The 19,826-nt window shown below is 40.0% G+C and overlaps 1 protein-coding gene across 1 annotated transcript; it reads left to right on the top strand.

The window, feature by feature from the left end:
* The first annotated feature begins 504 nt into the window (after positions 1-504).
* LOC145812914 (glycerol kinase-like) lies at positions 505-19,482 on the top strand. The gene is made up of 4 exons (XM_082908149.1): positions 505-512; positions 608-883; positions 1,348-1,504; positions 19,258-19,482. Exons 1-4 carry the CDS (start codon positions 505-507, stop codon positions 19,480-19,482), a joined length of 666 nt encoding a protein of 221 aa, XP_082764275.1.
* Positions 19,483-19,826: the final 344 nt, after the last annotated feature.

The raw sequence follows: 19,826 nt of genomic DNA, 5'->3' as shown, positions 1-19,826 counted from the left end.
ATCTAATTGTTACTAATTGAGGGTTATTGATTTATTGGTTATTTATTGTTTGTATGTAACATGCAACTTTGTTTTTGGGTTTTTTCTAATTTTTTTTTATTGTATTTGTGTTTTTTGATTCATGATGACTTCAAAGATTTTTATTTTGGAAAATAACTTTTATTTATTTTTTGTTGAAAAAAGTCATAGATGAAAATTTGATGAATTTCTTGAAGAAAAAAAAAAAAACAGAAAAGAAATGTGGTGTACCAGTTACATAGTGGACCAAGTGGTTTTGTATTAAAAATTTATTCATTTATTTTTTTTCATGCATATATTTATTCACATTGGATATTTTGTCTAATATATTTTAATTCATTGAAATTAGGGTCTGAAAAATATAAATATTGTCCTTTTTATTTGTCTAAATTTCACTATATGATATTTTCCCCACAGAGACAAAATCGCGGCTCCATCCCTCCATCGGATGCATCTATTATTGGATAGTGACACTACGTGTTAGTAATGATATGGTGTTATACTATTGCACTCAATTTACTTGTAAATTTGGAAGAATTAATTTTTTATTTTATTTTAGATTTACCATAATATTTTGTATTTTGTATAGGAAATTAGAGAAAGAGGATGCCCTGTTTGGAACAATAAACTCCTGGTTGATCTGGAATTTGACTGGAGGTGTTAATAATGGTTTACATGTCACAGATGTTTCAAATTCATCACGAACTATGTTTATGGATCGGAAAACACTTGATTGGGATAAATCCACATTGGAGATGCTCAAAATTCCTGCTGAAATTCTACCCAAAGTTGTCAGTAATTCTGAGATTATTGGAAAAATATCAACTGGATGGCCAATCCCAGGAATCCCAATTGCTTTGTCTCGGTGATCAACAAGCAGCAATGCTGGGGCAAGCTTGTAGGAATGGAGAGGCAAAAAGTACTTCTAGAACTGGGGCTTTCATACTTCTCAACACCGGTGAAGAGTTGATTCAGCCTACTCATGGTCTATTAAGCACTTGAGCTTTTAAGCTTGGCCCAGATGCTCCGACAAAGTGGGTGAGTGGGTTTTTTTGTAGGTTTTTTTAATTGTAAGATATTATTGGAGAAAATTTTTTGTGTTTGGAAAGATAGTTGGGGTTTTTTGTGGTTGGATGTGATGTTTGTGAGAGAAAAAGTGAAATGATTATAGGGTTTGATGTGATATTTTGTTTGGATTTGTTTTTTTTTTTTTTTTTCATTTTGTAAAACATTTGTCTTGTGGTGAAAAAAAAACATAAAGAAAAACTCAAAAACCAAGTTCCCAAACACTCCCAAACTATGCTATTGAGGGCTCAATTGCCATTGCAGGAGCTGCTGTTCAGTGGCTCAGAGATGGTCTTGGTTAATTAGAACTGCTAGTGAGATTGAGGACTTGGCTATGCAGGTTGACTCCACTGGTGGAGTTTATTTTCTGCTAGCATTTGATGGATTATTTACTCCATGGTGGCGTGATGATGCTCGTGGAGTTTGTGTTGGGATTACGAGGTTTATGAACAGGTTTCATATTGCTCGAGCTGTGCTCGAGAGTATGTGTTTCTAGGTGAAAAATTTGTTGGATTCGATGCACAAGGATGCAGAAGAGAAGGGTGAGGTCAAAAATGAGAAGGGGGAATTCTTGCTTAGAGGGGGATGGTGGTGCTACTGTTAAACAACCTTTTGATGCAAATTCAGTTCATTTTTTTCCTCACATTTTCTGCTATAAGCTAAATTTCATTGCTATTTAATTGAATCTAAAACTAGGTCAGCTTAGCATGAGAACAACTTTTTTTTATTGATGTGTGTTTGAAGTTATTTATGTTGGAAAGTTATCTAAATCTGGATTGTATTTGATTCTGCATTGAAAATGAGCCTAATCAATTTGATTTTAGTTTTCCGATATAATTGGATAATTACAAACATTTCCACAGTAATCATATTTTTCCTTTCATATAGTCTTAGCAAATATTTGTTCAAACATTTTTGTTGTGATATTGTGTTATTTACGCACTACAAAAAATTGATTTTTTGTGACGGCAAAACGCCGTCGCAAATACCCCAAACGCCGTCTCAAAAGGTTTTTTGCGACGGCAGGTGGCTTTTTGTGACGGCAAGTGGGGGGTCGCAACAAAGGGGGTTGCAAAAGGGCTTTAGCGACGGCACAACGTCGTCGCCTTTGTTTTGCGATGGCAAAATTCCATTTTGGAACGGAAAAATTCTATCGCAAATAACGTCTAAAAATCTGAATTTTTTTGAGACGGCTCTGTCTTGCCGTCGCTAAAGAGGTCTTTTGCGACGGCAAAGCTGCCGTCGATAAAGGTTTATTTGAGACAGCAACCGTAGCCGTCGCTAAAGGACTATTGGCGACAGAAATAAAACCGTCGCTAAAGGCGTTACATTTCAGCCAAATCCCTATCTTTTGCGACAGTAAAGGGCCGTCGCAAAAAACCCTAGTTCATTTTTTTTTTTTTTTTTTTTTTTTGAGATGGTGTGTGCTGCCGTCTCAAAAAAAAAAAAAAACTGCATTAAAATTATTACAAATATGAAAGTCACCTATATTAAATGAAAAATAACTAAAAAAAAATCGATAATTACATAATAATATAAATACATACATACATAAACAAAAGTTGGCACATAATGAAAATTCATAATGTTGTTCCATTCATAACAATACATAAATAAAAATTCATAACAATAGTCGATGATCCCACAACATAATGTCGCATAATGCATACACAATGTTGTTCACAAATCTAAATAACGTAAATCAAAACCAAAAGGTTTCGTCTTCATTCTTCTGTGGGTTACAAAAACAAAAGTTGGTCATAATCTTTACACGCCCGCATTCTACAAGAAGCAAACTGCTACTCAGGAAATATCTGAAAATAACAAAATGAAAATAATTAATGACTATATAATGGTGTTAATATTTTAATTACAGAAAAACATAAAAAATTAACTACTATATAATTACAAAGATAGTTTAGTAAATAATTTTGGCTAGACCGAAATTCGGCCCTAACTCCCAAACCGGGAACCCGATTGGAGTCGCATCTTCTCCTACAAGTCTCTCATGCCTAGGCGGTCGTGCGTGCCAAGTTTCGTGCTAAACCGACGCCGTTTGGTGATTTTGGGGCGTTAACACCTCGAGTTCAAGTTTCTTAAGGAACTAGTTTGCCTAGACCGAAATCCGATTCTAACTCCCAAACCGGGAACCCGATTCGAGCCTCGTCTTCTCCCACAAGTCTCTCGTGCCTAGGCGGTCGTGCGTGCGAAGTTTCGTGCTAAACCGACGCCGTTTGGTGATTTTGGGGCGTTAACACCTTGAGTTCAAGTTTCTTAAGGAACTAGTTTGCCTAGACTGAAATCCGACTCTAACTCCCAAATCGGGAACTCGATTCGAGCCCCATCATCTCCCACAAGTCTCTCGTGCCTAGGCGGTTGTGTATGACAAGTTTTGTGCTAAACCGACTCCGTTTGGTGATTTTAAGGCGTTAACACCTCGAGTTCAAGTTTCTTAAGGAACTACTTTGCCTAGACCGAAATCTGACTATAACTCCCAAATCGGAAACCCAATTCGAGCCCCGTCTTCTCCCACAAGTCTCTCGTGCCTAGGCGGTTGTGCGTGCCAAGTTTTAAGCTAAACCGACGCCGTTTGGCGATTTTGGGGCGTTAACACCTCGAGTTCAAGTTTCTTAAGGAACCAGTTTGCCTAGACCGAAATCTGATTCTAACACCCAAACCGGGAACCCGATTCGACCCCTGTCTTCTCTCACAAATCTCTCGTGCCTAGGCGGTCGTGCTTGCCAAGTTTCGTGCTAAACCAACGCTGTTTGGTGATTTTGGGGTGTTAACACCTTGAGTTCAAGTTTCTTAAGGAACTAGTTTGCCTAGACCGAAATTCGAATCTAACTCCCAAATAGGGAACCCGATTCGAGCCCGTCTTCTCCCACAAGTCACTCGTGCCTAGGCGGTCGTGCGTGCCAAGTTTCGGGCTAAACCAACGCCGTTTGGTGATTTTGGGGCGTTAACACCTCGAGTTCAAGTTTCTTAAGGAACTAGTTTGCCTAGACCGAAATTCGACTCTAACTTCCAAACCGGGAACCCAATTCGAGCCCCGTCTTCTTTCACAGTCTCTCTTGCCTAGGCGGTCGTGCATGCCAAGTTTTGTGCTAAACCGATGTCGTTTGGTGATTTTGGGGTGTTAACACCTCGAGTTCAAGTTTCTTAAGGAACTAGTTTGCCTAGACCGAAATCCGACTCTAACTCCCAAATCGGGTACTCGATTTGAGCCCCGTCTTCTCCCACAAGTCCCTCGTGCCTAGGCGGTCGTGCGTGCCAACTTTTGTGCTAAACCGATGCCGTTTGGTATTTTGGGGCGTTAACACCTCGAGTTCAAGTTTCTTATGGAACTAGTTTACCTAGACCGAAATCCGACTCCAACTCCCAAACCGGGAACCTGATTCGAGCCCCGTCTTCTCCCACAAGTCTCTCGTGCCAAGGCGGTCGTGCGTGCCAAGTTTCATGCTAAACCGACGCCGTTTGGTGATTTTTGGGCATTAACACCTCGAGTTCGAGTTTCTTAAGGAACTAGTTTGCCTAGACCGAAATCCGATGCTAACTCCCAAACTGGAAACCCGATTCGAGCCCCGTCTTCTCCCACAAGTCTCTTGTGCCTAGGCGGTCGTGCGTACCAAGTTTCGTGCTAAATGGATGTCGTTTGGTGATTTTGGGGCGTTAACAACTCGAGTTCAAGTTTCTTAAGGAACTAGTTTGCCTAGACTGAAATCCGACTCTAACTTCCAAATCGGAAACTCGATTCGAACCCCATCTTCTCCCACAAGTCTCTCGTACCTAGGCGGTCGTGCGTGACCCGTTTCGTGCTAAATTGACGCCGTTTGGTGATTTTGGGGCGTTAACACCTCGAGTTCAAGTTTCTTGAGGAACTAGTTTGCCTAGACCGAAATCTGACCCTAACTCCCAAATCGGGAACCCGATTCGAGCTCCGTCTTCTCCCACAAGTCTCTCGTGCCTAAGCGGTTGCGCGAGCCAAGTTTTGTGCTAAACCGACGCCATTTGGTGATTTTGGGGCGTTAACACCTCGAGTTCAAGTTTCTTTAGGAACAAGTTTGCCTGGAACGAAATCCGACGCTAACTCCCAAACAGGGAACCCGATTCGAGCCCCGTCTTCTCCCACAAGTCTCTCGTGCCTAGGCGGTCGTGCGTGCCAAGTTTCGTGCTAAACCGACGCCGTTTGATGATTTTGGGGCGTTAAGACCTCGAGTTCAAGTTTCTTAAGGAACTAGTTTGCCTAGGCCGAAATTCGACGCTGACTCCCAAACTGGGAACCCGATTCAAGCCCCGTCTCCTCCCACAAGTCTCTCGTGCCTAGGAGGTCGTGCGTGCCAAGTTTTGTGCTAAACCGACACTGTTTGGTGATTTTGGGGCGTTAACACCTCGAGTTCACGTTTCTTAAGGAACTAGTTTGCCTAGACCGAAATCCGAGTCTAACTCCCAAACCGTGAACCCGATTCGATCCCGTCTTCTCCCACAAGTCACTCGTGCCTAGGCAGTTGTGCATGCCAAGTTTCGTTCTAAACCAACGCTGTTTGGTGATTTTGGGGAGTTAACACCTCGAGTTCAAGTTTCTTAAGGAACTAGTTTGCTTAGACCGAAATGTGACTGTAACTCCCAAACAGGGAACCCGATTCGAGCTCCGTCTTCTCCCACAAGTCACTCGTGCCTAGGCGGTCGTGCGTGCCAAGTTTCGTGCTAAACCGACGCCGTTTGGTGATTTTCAGTCGTTAACACCTCAAGTTCAAGTTTCTTAAGGAACTAGTTTGCCTAGACCGAAATCTGACTCTAGCTCCCAAACCGGGAACCTGATTTGAGCCCCGTCTTCTCGTACAAGTCTCTCGTACCTAGGCGGTCGTGCGTGCCAAGTTTTGTGCTAAACCGATGCCGTTTGGTGATTTTGGGGCGTTAACAACTCGAGTTCAAGTTTCTTATGGAACTAGTTTCCCTAGACCGAAATCCGACTCCAACTCCCAAACCGGGAACCTGATTCGAGCCCCGTCTTCTCCCACAAGTCTCTCGTGCCTAGGCGGTCATGCGTGCCAAGTTTCATGCTAAACCAACGCCGTTTGGTGATTTTTGGGCATTAACACTTCGAGTTCGAGTTTCTTAAGGAACTAGTTTGCCTAGACTGAAATCCGATGCTAACTCCCAAACTGGGAACCCGATTCGAGCCCGGTCTTCTCCCACAAGTCTCTTGTGCCTAGGCGGTCGTGCGTGCCAAGTTTCGTGCTAAATGGATGCCGTTTGGTGATTTTGGGGCGTTAACAACTCGAGTTTAAGTTTCTTAAGGAACTAGTTTGCCTAGACTGAAATCCGACTCTAACTTCCAAATCGGAAACTCGATTCGAGCCCCATCTTCTCCCACAAGTCTCTCGTGCCTAGGGGGTTGTGCGTGCCAAGTTTCATGCTAAACCGATGCCGTTTGGTGATCTTGGGGCGTTAACACCTCGAGTTCAAGTTTCTTAAGGAACTAGTTTGCCTAAACTGAAATCCGACTCTAACTCCCAAATCGGAAACTCGATTCGAGCCCGGTCTTCTCCCACAAGTCTCTCGTGCCTAGGCGGTCGTGCGCGACAAGTTTCGTGCTAAACCGACGCCGTTTGGTGATTTTGGGGCGTTTACACCTCGAGTTCAAGTTTCTTAGGAACCAGTTTGCCTAGACCGAAATCCGACTCTAACTCCCAAATCGGGAACCCGATTCGAGCCCCGTCTTCTCCCACAAGTCTCTCGTGCTTAGGTGGTCGTGTGTGCCAAGTTTCGTGCTAAACCGACGCCGTTTGGTGATTTTGGGGCGTTAACACCTCAAGTTTAAGTTTCTTAAGGAACTAGTTTTCCTAGACTGAAATCCGACTCTAACTCCCAAATCGAGAACTCGATTTGAGCCCTGTCTTCTCCCATTAGTCTCTCGTGCCTAGGCGGTTGTGCGTGATAAGTTTCATGCTAAATCGACGCCGTTTGGTGATTTTGCGGCATTAACACCTCGAGTTCAAGTTTTCTAAGGAACTGGTTTGCCTAGACCGAAATCCGACTCTAACTCCGTAATCGAGAACCCGATTTGTGCGCTGTCTTCTCCCACAAGTATCTCGTGCCTAGGCGGTCGTGCGGGCCAAGTTTCGTGCTAAACCGACACTGTTTGGTGATTTTGGGGCGTTAATACCTCGAGTTTAAGTTTCTTAAGGAACTAGTTTGCCTAGATGAAATTGGACTGTAACTCCCAAATCGAGAACTCGATTCAAGCCCCGTCTTCTCCCATAAGTCTCTCGTGCCTAGGCGGTCGTGCGTGCCAAGTTTCGTGCTAAACCGGCGCCGTTTGATGATTTTGGGGCGTTAAGACCTCGAGTTCAAGTTTCTTAAGGAACTAGTTTGCCTAGATCGAAATTCGACGCTAACTCCCAAACTGGGAACCCGATTCAAGCCCCGTCTCCTCCCACAAGTCTCTCGTGCCTAGGAGGTCGTGCGTGCCCAGTTTTGTGCTAAACCGACACTGTTTGGTGATTTTGGGGCGTTAACACCTTGAGTTCACGTTTCTTAAGGAACTAGTTTGCCTAGACCGAAATCCGAGTCTAACTCCCAAACCGTGAACCCGATTCGAGCCCTGTCCTCTCCCACAAGTCACTCGTTCCTAGGCGGTTGTGCATGCCAAGTTTCGTTCTAAACCAATGCCGTTTGGTGATTTTGGAGTGTTAACACCTCGAGTTCAAGTTTCTTAAGGAACTAGTTTGCTTAGACCGAAATGCGACTGTAACTCCCAAACAGGGAACCCGATTCGAGCCCCGTCTTCTCCCACAAGTCACTCGTGCCTAGGCGGTCGTGCGTGCCAAGTTTCATGCTAAATCGACGCCGTTTGGTGATTTTCAGTCGTTAACACCTCAAGTTCAATTTTCTTAAGGAACTAGTTTGCCTGGACCGAAATGCGACTGTAACTCCCAAACCGGGAACCCGATTTGAGCCCCGTCTTCTCGTACATGTCTCTCGTACCTAGGCGGTCGTGTGTGCCAAGTTTTGTGCTAAACCAATGCCGTTTGGTGATTTTCAGTCGTTAACACCTCAAGTTCAAGTTTCTTAAGGAACTAGTTTGCCTAGACCGAAATCTAACTCTAACTACCAAATCGGGAACTTGATTCGAGCCCTATCTTCTCCCACAAGTCTCTCGTGCCTAGGCGGTTGTGCGTGCCAAGTTTCGTGCTAAAGCGATGCCGTTTGGTGATCTTGGGGCGTTAACACCTCGAGTTCAAGTTTCTTAAGGAACTAGTTTGCCTAGACTGAAATCCGACTCTAACTCCCAAATCGGAAACTCGATTCGAGCCCCGTTTTCTCCCACAAGTCTCTCGTGCCTAGGCGGTCGTGCGCGACAAGTTTCGTGTTAAACTGACGCCCTTTGGTGATTTTGGGGCGTTTACAGCTCGAGTTCAAGTTTCTTAAGGAACTAGTTTGCCTAGACCGAAACCCGACTCTAACTCCCAAATCGGGAAGTCGATTCGAGCCCCGTTTTCTCCCACAAGTCTCTCGTGCTTAGGCGGTCGTGTGTGCCAAGTTTCATGCTAAACCGACGCCGTTTGGTGATTTTGGGGCGTTAACACCTCAAGTTTAAGTTTCTTAAGGAACTAGTTTTCCTAGACTGAAATTCGACTCTAACTCCCAAATCGAGAACTCGATTCGAGCCCCGTCTTCTCCCACAAGTCTCTCGTGCCTAGGCGGTCGTACGTGACAAGTTTCGTGCTAAATCGACGCCGTTTGGTGATTTTGGGGCGTTAACACCTCGAGTTCAAGTTTCTTAAGGAACTAGTTTGCCTAGACCGAAATCCGACTCTAACTCCGTAATCGGGAACCCGATTCGAGCCCTGTCTTCTCCCACAAGTATCTCGTGCCTAGGCGGTCGTGCGGGCCAAGTTTCGTGCTAAACCGACGCTGTTTGGTGATTTTGGGGTGTTAACACCTCAAGTTTAAGTTTCTTAAGGAACTAGTTTGCCTAGATGAAATCCGACTGTAACTTCCAAATCGAGAACTCGATTCGAGCCCCGTCTTATCCCACAAGTCTCTCGTGCCTAGGCGGTCGTGCGTGACAAGTTTCATGCTAAATCGACGCCATTTGGTGATTTTCGGGCGTTAACACCTCGAGTTCAAGTTTCTTAAGGAACTAGTTTGCCTTGACCGAAATCTGACTCTAACTCCCAAATCGCGAACCTGATTCGAGCCCCGTCTTCTCCCACAAGTATCTCGTGCCTAGGCGGTCATGCGTGCGAAGTTTCGTGCTAAACCGACGCTGTTTGGTGATTTTGGGGTGTTAACACCTCGAGTTCAAGTTTGTTCAGGAACTAGTTTGCCTAGACCGAAATCAGACTCTAACTCTCAAATCGGGAACCCGATTCGAGCCCCGTCTTCTCCCACAAGTCTCTCGTGCTTTGGCGGTCGTGCGTGCCAAGTTTCGTGCTAAACTGCCACTGTTTGGTGATTTTGGGGCGTTAACACCTCGAGTTCAAGTTTCTTAAGGAACTAGTTTGCCTAGACCGAAATCCGACTCTAACTCCCAAACCGGGAACCCGATTCAAGTCCCGTCTTCTCCCGCAACTCTCTCGTGCCTAGGCGGTTGTGTGTGCCAAGTTTCGAGCTAAATCCGGCTCTGACTCCCAATCCGGGAACCCGATTCGAGCCCCGTCTTCTCCCACAAGTCTGTTAACTTAGAATGTAAAGAATGCAAAAATACACTTTAGCTTAGAATGCAAAGATATATTTTATACCTGATCTTCTGGTGGTGCTGTATGTGGATTCTCATCTTCTGCAGATTCCCTGAATGCCCAGTGGCCACTCGATGCATCAGGAACCTATGATAGTCAATGCGTAATGTGTTAATCATATTCAAATTTTATACACAATGTTCTGTGAAAATTGAACTATCAAACAATGTAATTTATATTGAACCTATCTGTTGGGATCCACACTCGCCTCCTGTGACACTAAGGCCGTCATCTCAGCTCTCATTTGCTATAAATGTGTAGCGAACTCTGCTCGCAGCTCCTCCCTCAACTCATCCCTTAGCTCTGCACGAACCTGCTGGGTGATCTGAACAATTGTCGATGGCTGGGGTGTTGACTGTGATGGCCCAGCACCATCTTTATGCACCGCTCTCTGAGACACAGTTCTCCCGTATGTGCGACAATATCCATGTCCGTCATGACCTATCAACTCATGGAAAATGGCATTCCTAGCCTCCAAAGTCCGACAATCCTCAGGTAGCATAGAGAGTTGACGATTAAACTCATCCTGTATTGAATAAGATATACAAGTATATGCCAAATTAAGATGGTTGACACACAAAAAATAAAAAATATACTTTAAATACAATCAAAGGTGTTTGGAAACTACCAAGGTCTGGATAACCTCTGGGTCATCGACTCTACGTGTCATAAGCCAAACATTCATCTTATCAGTAGACTCTCCCTTATTGGTCATCTACATTTTTTTAGAAATATGAAAATTAGAATCCAAATAATTTGCAAATATACAATGTTTATTTATATACAAAAATAAAACAATAAAATATAAACCTCATGCCGTATCTGAGCGAAAGTAGTACGCCCTGTGGTGTGAGCTATGCCGTGAGCTCTCCAATTTTTAGAGTTGCTAGTTGCAATTTTCTATAACAGGTTCAACAAATGTAAGTATATAAATATGATTTGTATGTTTACATATCATACATATAAATTATTTGTATACCTTAGCATTGGAAGTACGCCAATACTCCATAAGTTCTTCCCACTGGCTTGGCACAATGTGCACAGGAACATCATCTTTCAGATTAGGATCAGTACTTCTAGGCTTGAAATACTTAGCCTTAATCTTGTTCTTGTGATCCTTCCATATGCTGTTGCAGTTTTTCATGTAGATTGGCTTGTACTCCTCTGGACATATATTCAAATTGTCCTATAAAACACAATTTCAAAGTTTAAATAATAATAACACAATTTTGGAATTCGAATTTTTGGACAAAAATGTACTACCTTCACATCCTTCCAAATAGCATCAATAATATCATCAGGCACATTGTTCCAGTCAAGAAATGTAAGAGGAACAATGTTACCATTCCTCATAATAATGCCAAGTTGAGTAGTTAACTTAGTCACGTTATCCCCTATTGGGCAGTAATTTTCATCAAATTGTATGTCTAGCTTTTTACCAGTACCCCACTCTCTAATGCCCTTGGCATATCCTCTACCACGTCTAGTCGAGGTTGATGAAGAACTAACATGACCTGCGAGATACAATAACAATAAACAATATGCAATGATAATAAACAAATGCAAATTTGAATAATGTGAATACAAATCGAATTCTTATACCTGAGGTGGGCTGTGAAGAAGTCGAAGGGTATGCAAAATACAATGAGAATAAACAAGTTATATATAATGAGAATAAATAAATCTATGTTTAAATAATTGTCATACAAATCAAAGCAAATTTATATACCTGTGGATGGCTCATAAGCTGATGACTCTAGTCGGGATGATAGCTGCTATGGTGCCACTGATGGTGGACGCACCGATGGTAGGCGTGGAGGCCGAGTACATGGTAGCTGTTGTGCTGCCACTGATGGTGGTCGATGCGGTGGTACTAATGGCCCCTCTGATGGTGGACGTTGGGATGCCTCCTCTAATGGTTGTGCCAGTAATAGTGGTCGCTGCGATGGCTGGTCAGATGGTGGTGGCACTACTGGCCGCTCCAATGGTGGCCGATATGATGCCTCCTCTAATGGTGGTGCTACTAATGTCCTGTTATGTAGCACATCAGACATCATGCGCCAGGGATGATCAGGCTTTCTCTTCCTTCCCATAATAATCTGCAAGCAATATAACATTAATTGACATTAGAAACATAGACAATGATTTGTCATCAACTATAATATGACATTAATTGAACTAATACAATTACAAAGACAAAGTAAATTAAGAAACTGATGATTAACTACAACCTTGGCCTTAATTGAATTACTGATGTTGATTAAATATCAGCCTATTTGAACATCAACTGTTTCCCCTTCTGCGGTTTCCCTCACCCAACCAACTTCTTCATCACGAAGCATTATATTTTCTTCCAATTGTTGGTTCATATATGGCTCGATTTGTGGATCAGTCGAACTCATATCAAATAAACCTCTTTGAGACATCTTCACCACCACTTGCCAGTTTGGTTGTAACGGGTCTGCAACATACCAAACTTGCTCTGCTTGGGATGCCAAGATGAAAGGTTCATTGGTAATTCGATCATCTCGGTACAACAAATGATTGAAATTCACCAACGTGAAATTAAAGACACTTCTTTCTTTCCGTGAATGTTGTCAATCCAATCACACTTAAACAACACATGTTTCTTCTCATTGGAATATCGAATCTCAACAATATCTGTCAATTGTCCCTAATAGTACATAGACCCCACACGAGGATTCTTGTCTTTCCGACTAGCATAACTTATGGCATCTGCCTTCAAAGCTACACCACAACTTTGTGTGGCTCGACGATCATCCATGGCCTTTATTCGATACCGAAACCCATTCAGTATATACCCGTTGAACCTCCTTGCAAGGTTATGAGGACCATTTGCCAATAGAATAATCTCTTCAGAAAATATGACATCAATAGTCCTTCGCAAAGTTTGGACCTATTTAAAACGAAAATGTAAAATTTAAAATGTAGTTCGACTTAAGTAACTAGAATGTATAGACTTAAATACATACATGTTCCTTGAACCAAATGTGAAAAGTTTCAAAATGTTCACGCCGAAACTGATGATCGTCGACACGAGGCATTTTGAGTTTAAGTACTTCAAGGTGTTTGCTGTGTAGATTGAAAATTTATCAATACAAAAATTTGGTTGAAAATTCAACAAAACATAATAAAATATTGAGTGAGTGAGTGACTTAACCTACTTTATTAATGGTTGAACCGCGCTTGTATTGAATAAGATGTACCGATAAGCTTGTACCCAAGAAGTATTATCAAGATAAAAACTTGTGTTTTCACCAATAGCATGACCCAGATTATCAACACCACTATAGTTCCTCACGGGTCGAGTAGATTTGGTTTCCACATCATTGAGATATTGTGCGCAAAAATTCATGCATTCTTCCATAAGATATCCTTTAGCAATTGATCCTTCAGGATGAGCCCTATTACGCACGTATTGCTTCAAAGTAAGAAGATACCTCTTAATTGGATACATCCAACGAAACTGAATCGCTCCACCTAATAATGCTTCAACAGCTAGATGTATAGGCAAGTGCTCCATTATATCAAACAAACTCGGAGGAAATATTTTCTCTAGATGACAAAGTGTTACAGTGATACGATCTTGAATATATTGGAAATCCGTCGCATGATTCACTTTGGAACATAATTGTCTAAAGAAATTGCTCAATTCAATCAAGGGTTCAATTACATTCTTCGGTAACGATCTTCGAATAGCCAATGGAATAAGTTGTTGCATCAGAATATGACTATCGTGGCTCTTAAGACCCCTAATACTTCTATCATGTGAGCGCACACGACGTGATATATTGGATGAATACCCGTCGGGAACTCTTACTTTCTTCAACATTTTCAAGAACAAATCTTTCTCATCCTTGGTCATCGTGAATTGTGCTGGTGGTAAATAGGCTTTATTCGACCCTCTTAACTACAAATGTAGGGGTTTTCTAATATTCATATCTTGTAAATCACGCCGAGCATTAACACCATCCTTCGATTTTCCTGCTACCCCTAATATTGTCCACAACACATTGTCACAAACATTCTTCTCTATATGCATCACATCGAGGTTGTGTCTTATTAGATTGTGCTCCCAATATGGCAGTTCATAAAAGATACTCTTTTTCTTCCAGCTATGGGTGCGATGTCCAGCTTTCTCCTTCTCTACCTGTCTCCTATGCCTCTCCTTAAGGTCATCCCTCTTGTATTGGGTTAAAATACCCTCAGATTCTAATTGCGGCAACATCTCAGTTCCAGACAACAATTTTGGTTTGAGTCTAACTTCCCGACTACCATCAAATGATACTTTATCCTTCCGGAATTTATGGCCAGTAGGTAAAAATCTGCAATGACCCAAGTATAATTGTTTCCTACTATGCTTCAACCAACAGGATGTAGTTTCCTTATTGCAGCAAGGACATGCATATTCGCCTTTAGTGCTCCATCCTGACAAGTTTGCGTATGCAGGAAAATCACTAATTGTCTACAGTAAAACTGCATGCATTTGAAACATTTGATTTGTTGATGCATCAAATGTTGACACACCCTCATTCCATAATTCCTTCAACTCCTCAATCAACGGTTGCATATACATATCAATCTTGTCACCAGGTCCTTTCTGGCCGTCAATAAGCATGGATAAAATTAGAAATGGTTGCTTCATGCACATCCATTGCGGCAAGTTGTATGGAATGAACACAACAGGCCAAGTGTTATGAACTATGTTCATTGTTCTGAATGGGTTAAAACCATCAGATGCTAAGCTAAACCTTACACTTCAGCAATCATTACTAAATTCAATATTCCGACGGTCAAAATCTTTCCATGCAAGGGAGTCAGCAGGATGCCTAAAGACACCGTCATCAGTTCGTTCCTCTGCATGCCATCTCATTAACTTGGCCATCTTGGATGACACAAACAACCTCTGCAACCTTGGCTATAAAGGAAAATACCTCATCTGTTTTGCAGCTATTCGTTTGCCACTTTTGTTAGGACCATCTGAACCACCATCACCATTTGATTTCCATCTAGAACTGTTGCATATGACACATTTATCAAGATTGGCGTCCCCGTTTCGAAACAACATGCAACTGTTGGGACATGCATCCCACGTCTCATACGTGTAGCCCAAATTTGTTGTGACCTTTTGAGCTTTATAATATGAGTTCGGGAGTTTCACACCCAACGGGAACGCCTCATTCAATAACTCAAGCAACATGTCAACAGACTTGTCTGTCCACTGATTAAGCACCTTCAAATGTAGAATACGAACAATGAATGACAAAGATGTGAACTTCTGACAACCAGGATACAATTCACTTTGTGCATCTTGAAGAAGTTTGAAATACTTTGCAGTCTCTACATTTGGACCGAGCTGAGGTTCAGATGCATGGGGATCAGGTCCTTGTGGTTCATTACCCTCAACACTTGTACCGGCATGTGAATTTCCCATAGCCCCTTGTATTATTCCAATCATATCATCCCCAATGTCTAAATTAGCTAATGTTTCATTCTCTCGATTACCATGCAGGGATACATAAGATTCCCCATGATTAATCCAATGTTTGTATTTTTTTAAAAAACCATTCAAAATCAGATGCTCCCATACACCCTCTCGTACAAGATGGTATCGATTCTCACACTTCCTACACGGACAACTGATCATCGAACCTTAAACCCTATTGGTGTAGGCAAACAAAAGGAATTCATCAACCTCATTAATGTATTCGCTCGACATCCTATTTGGCAAATCAATCCAACTCTTATCCATCATCCGTACGCATCCGCAAAAATATCTCATCGAAGTAACTCTAAATATAATACCTACGTATTCGTGTACCATGATACCTATCCGTCCAATTTCTCTCAAATAGGTAGGTGGTCTTATCCTAGTTAGTTATTTACCGATTTGATAGGAGAACATAAAAAATGAAATACTTATACAACAACACGTGAGATCAATTAATTGAAAAAAAAAATGATATAATTTCATACTTTCTAAGTCATAACTAAAAAAATAAATAAATCATAACCAAACACCACATGAGGCACAAGCAAAGATCTTATAAGTTTTAACTAAAATAATATCATAATTAACGAAGATAATTTATCATAACTAAAGGAAAAAAAAATGACATGACTAATGATGCATATGATAAATGGATGTGTATGGTAGAATTCTCCAAAGTATTAGTATTCCATAATACTATGCGGCATTATTTATAAACTCGATAGATGAGTTATACAAAAACACACTAATCATATATTGTCTCAAAAATTATTTAATAAAGATGGATCATTATTGTCTATATTATTATTTTGAACGCCACATACATAATCTTATGTAATATTTCGAAATTATTAAATGATCACATTTTTGTCTCAATAAACTATTATTAATTATTATATCTCACAATTTGTTTAAAGTTTTTGAATGATTACCTCAAGAGAAGAAACATGATCATTTTTCAACCTATGATGCTATACGCATTAATTGATATATCAATTAGTGTACCAATATATGTTATGATATTATTATTTTAAAATTATGATCTCATTGATTATACAAATAACAAATATTTAAAATTTCTAAAATTATTTCATATCATCTATTAATATATTAATTTGGTTTCCACATAATTAATATGAAATTTGGTTTCCACATAATTAATATGAAATTATAAGTAGTTCTAAATTTGAATCTTCATGGAATAACGAAGTTTTCATCCATTTATTTTTAACTTTTAAGCTCCTCTCGTCCAATTCTCTCTTGTTAGATTCCTTTAATCCCACCTAATGAAAATTACTATGATTCACAATCCCTCGTATATATTTTTTTCTAACAAAAAAATAATGTGACTAATTGCTCAAATTTTATTGTTCATTCGTCCTTGAAACCAACTTATGCTGTTATATATTAAAATGAAAAAAATACATCCGACTAGAAACACCCTTAAAGAAAAAAAAAATTATAAAAAAATAAAAAACAGCCAAACAAACAAACCTGACGTCATTTTTTTTATTAATTCATAAAACCAACATAATTAGATGGATAGGATCCAAGTTCAAACTTTTATAAAATTGTTAAGAAAGACAGTTCAACTTGAATTCCCCTAATATATTTTATTGGTCAATTAAAAAAATTAAGTGACTAATTATGTAAATGTCACTTTTTAAGTAAATTATATAAATATTGGATCAACGGGTTCCGATGTGCTAAAAGAAAGATGCATGTAATTATCAATCATATATTATTACTCATAATAATTATAAAAACATGTAATTATCAATCATGTAATTATAAAGAAAGATGCATGTAATTATCAATCATGTAATTATTATAAAAACAAAAACAAATTATCAATCTCATAATATAACCTCTTGTCCCACTTCAAGGTCCAAACTACAACAACCAAAACCAGGGGAAAAACAAAACGTTCATCTCTTCTATTGGAAGCACAAAGCAGCTAAAAGCCAAATCTCCAGTCAATTCATATCATATAAAGAAACATAGCATGGCTCATTCACACAAAAAGTCCCTCATTATAAATCATATTATATAGTGCCAATCATTTCAATTACCACATAACATGCCCTAAATTATAATGTAACTAACTTTAAATTAACACAAGATGATTAAATCATAACTTTTAAGCATATCATATCTTTATGCATATTATAAATGTTGGTATGAGAAAGAAAAATTTTAAAAAATGCATTTAAAAATTCCCATTTAGAGGCACCCCATACATAAATTTAAGGACCAAAAGGCAAAGCTCTATCTTTGAGGCCAATGGTTTCTCACTATGTCATAGTAGTGAAGAATATTAAAGAAAGATGCATTGTTCTTTTTTAACACTCGATCAATAACAATGTCTGGATATCAGCCTTATGTTCTATGATAAGTTTCGGCCTGGCTTCTTTGTCCATTTTATTGATTTATTCTCATTATTCTAATAATTTTAAATTTTGGGGAAAGAATAAATTTTGACTTAAAAATAACTTACAAATAAAATTATGTAATGCGAGACTTTTATTCATCCGATATTCAGCCTATCTGATACTTCTGAGTTCTTACCATGAAATTTAGTCTCAAGGATGCATGCAACTTTTGCTGCCTAGTGGATGGTGTTTTATTTTGCTTCAGTGACTTATGGTTTATGAGACGGAAAGTATCCTGAATTTGCTGTTGGAGTTGAATACATCTACACTTGAGGGTCAACTATTCTGGTTATATGGTTAGGAAAAGTGAGATCGTTCAGGTTAAAGACTGTTTTTGTTGAGGAATACCCTATTTCTTTTACAATGATTTGATTGGGTAACTTGCTTAATTGTAGCAATTAGATTTATGATTGAGTTATGATTAATGAGAACGATTACAGAATGCATCAAACTCTTAAAGGATGCCATTCCAAGAGTAAATCAACACTCTTTTTCATGCAATTACTGAGAAGTATGGTTACATGGATGTAATCATTAAACCAAAATATGCAGTATCTAAAGAAGGTTAGGCAACAAAGGGGAATACATAGAGCAGGAGCAAGGCTTCAAGATGCAGGATTGAAGGTTTCAGTTATTCTCTTGCATTGTTTGGTATTGACATTAAATGAAAAATGTTTTTAAAAGTAACTCAAAAACTTCATCTACAGATTTATCAATATACATTCATCTGTATATATATATATACACAGAGAGAGAGAGAGAGAGAGAGAGAGCCGGACCACCGTTCGTCGCTCGTCGTCGCTGCACCACCGCACCACTACTAGCCTGCTCGCCGTTCGTTTGAAGATTTTGGGGGAAAAAAAATTCTTTCAAACATTTAGGGATTTGGATCCAAATGATCGAGTGACAAGATGAAAGGGAAGAGCGGGGCAAATTTTTTTTTTTACTTTTTGCGACGGTACTTTTTCCACCGTCGCAAATGATAAATAATTAGTTTGTAAAACGACGCTGTTTTCATAAGCTTTTTTTTTGCGACAGACATTTGCTGTCGCAAATGGTCCACTATTTGCGACAGCAAACTTATGCCGTCTCAAAACAATTTTTTTTTGCATCGGTAAAGCACACGCCGTCGCTAATACTTCCGCATTTATTACCCTACCTGCGTGGTTTTATTACCGACGGTACAACACCGTCGCTAAAACCTTTATTTGCGACGATTTAATTTGCCGTCGCAAAAGACCATTTTTGGCGACGGGAGGCGCACCGTCGCTAATTCGTCCGTGTTTTTTGCGCCATTTTCTTGTAGTGATGCATGATCTTCCTTGGGGAGTTAAATTATAAGTCTACTCTATTGTCTTTTAAGTTTTTTTTTTTTGCGGCATATTTCCTCATCAGTTCATATTTTGATAATTGGCTGCTAATTATTTTTTTCTCTATCGCACTCATATATGTCACAGTTTCATTTTGAACTTGTGTTTTGCAGGCAGACTTGTTGGGTAACCTAGTGGTAAGACCAGCTGACATAGAGACAACAGCTCTTGGAGCAGCCTATGCTGCTGGGTTAGCTATTGGGGTTTGGACAGAAGAGGAAATTTTTTCTTCTGGGGAAAAGAAGGAAAAAAGCTACCATTTTCAGTCCAACATTACAAGAAGATCTGAGGCAGAAAAAGGTGGAGTCTTGGTGCAAGGCTGTTTCAAGATCTTTTGACTTTGGCTGATCTATCCTTGTGACGGGCTCTTCTTCATTGTGTTATCTTACTCGCCTTTTCATTTTATCATTTCCTCCTTATGGTTTACTTTCTATAATGCTTATGCAGGTGTGTATGCTAGAAACCTTTGATTTTAGTGGTGAAGTTTATATCATAATAAAATGTTGATTTGGGAGTATCGCCACCATTACATCATCCTATGATTGTAAAATAGTCGTGTAAACTTATCTTTATTTCAAATTCAGAAAAAGTCATTACAACAACTGACTAGCTTAAAAGTTCAAAGCTGACCTAGGTTGCATACCTTGCTTGTTTTCCCTTTTCAAAAAACAATTTTTAGAAA

This window comes from Camellia sinensis, chromosome 15, assembly GCF_055761805.1.
Source record: "Camellia sinensis isolate YWXY chromosome 15, ASM5576180v1, whole genome shotgun sequence".
Taxonomy (NCBI): domain Eukaryota; kingdom Viridiplantae; phylum Streptophyta; class Magnoliopsida; order Ericales; family Theaceae; genus Camellia; species Camellia sinensis.
This window is presented reverse-complemented; position numbering and strand designations above follow the sequence as displayed.

Coding starts and splice junctions, on each gene's coding strand:
- LOC145812914 (XM_082908149.1), top strand. Junction 884..1,347: donor ATCCCAATTGCTTTGTCTCG/GTGATCAACAAG, acceptor TTGCCATTGCAG/GAGCTGCTGTTCAGTGGCTC. Junction 1,505..19,257: donor GGCGTGATGATGCTCGTGGA/GTTTGTGTTGGG, acceptor TGTGTTTTGCAG/GCAGACTTGTTGGGTAACCT.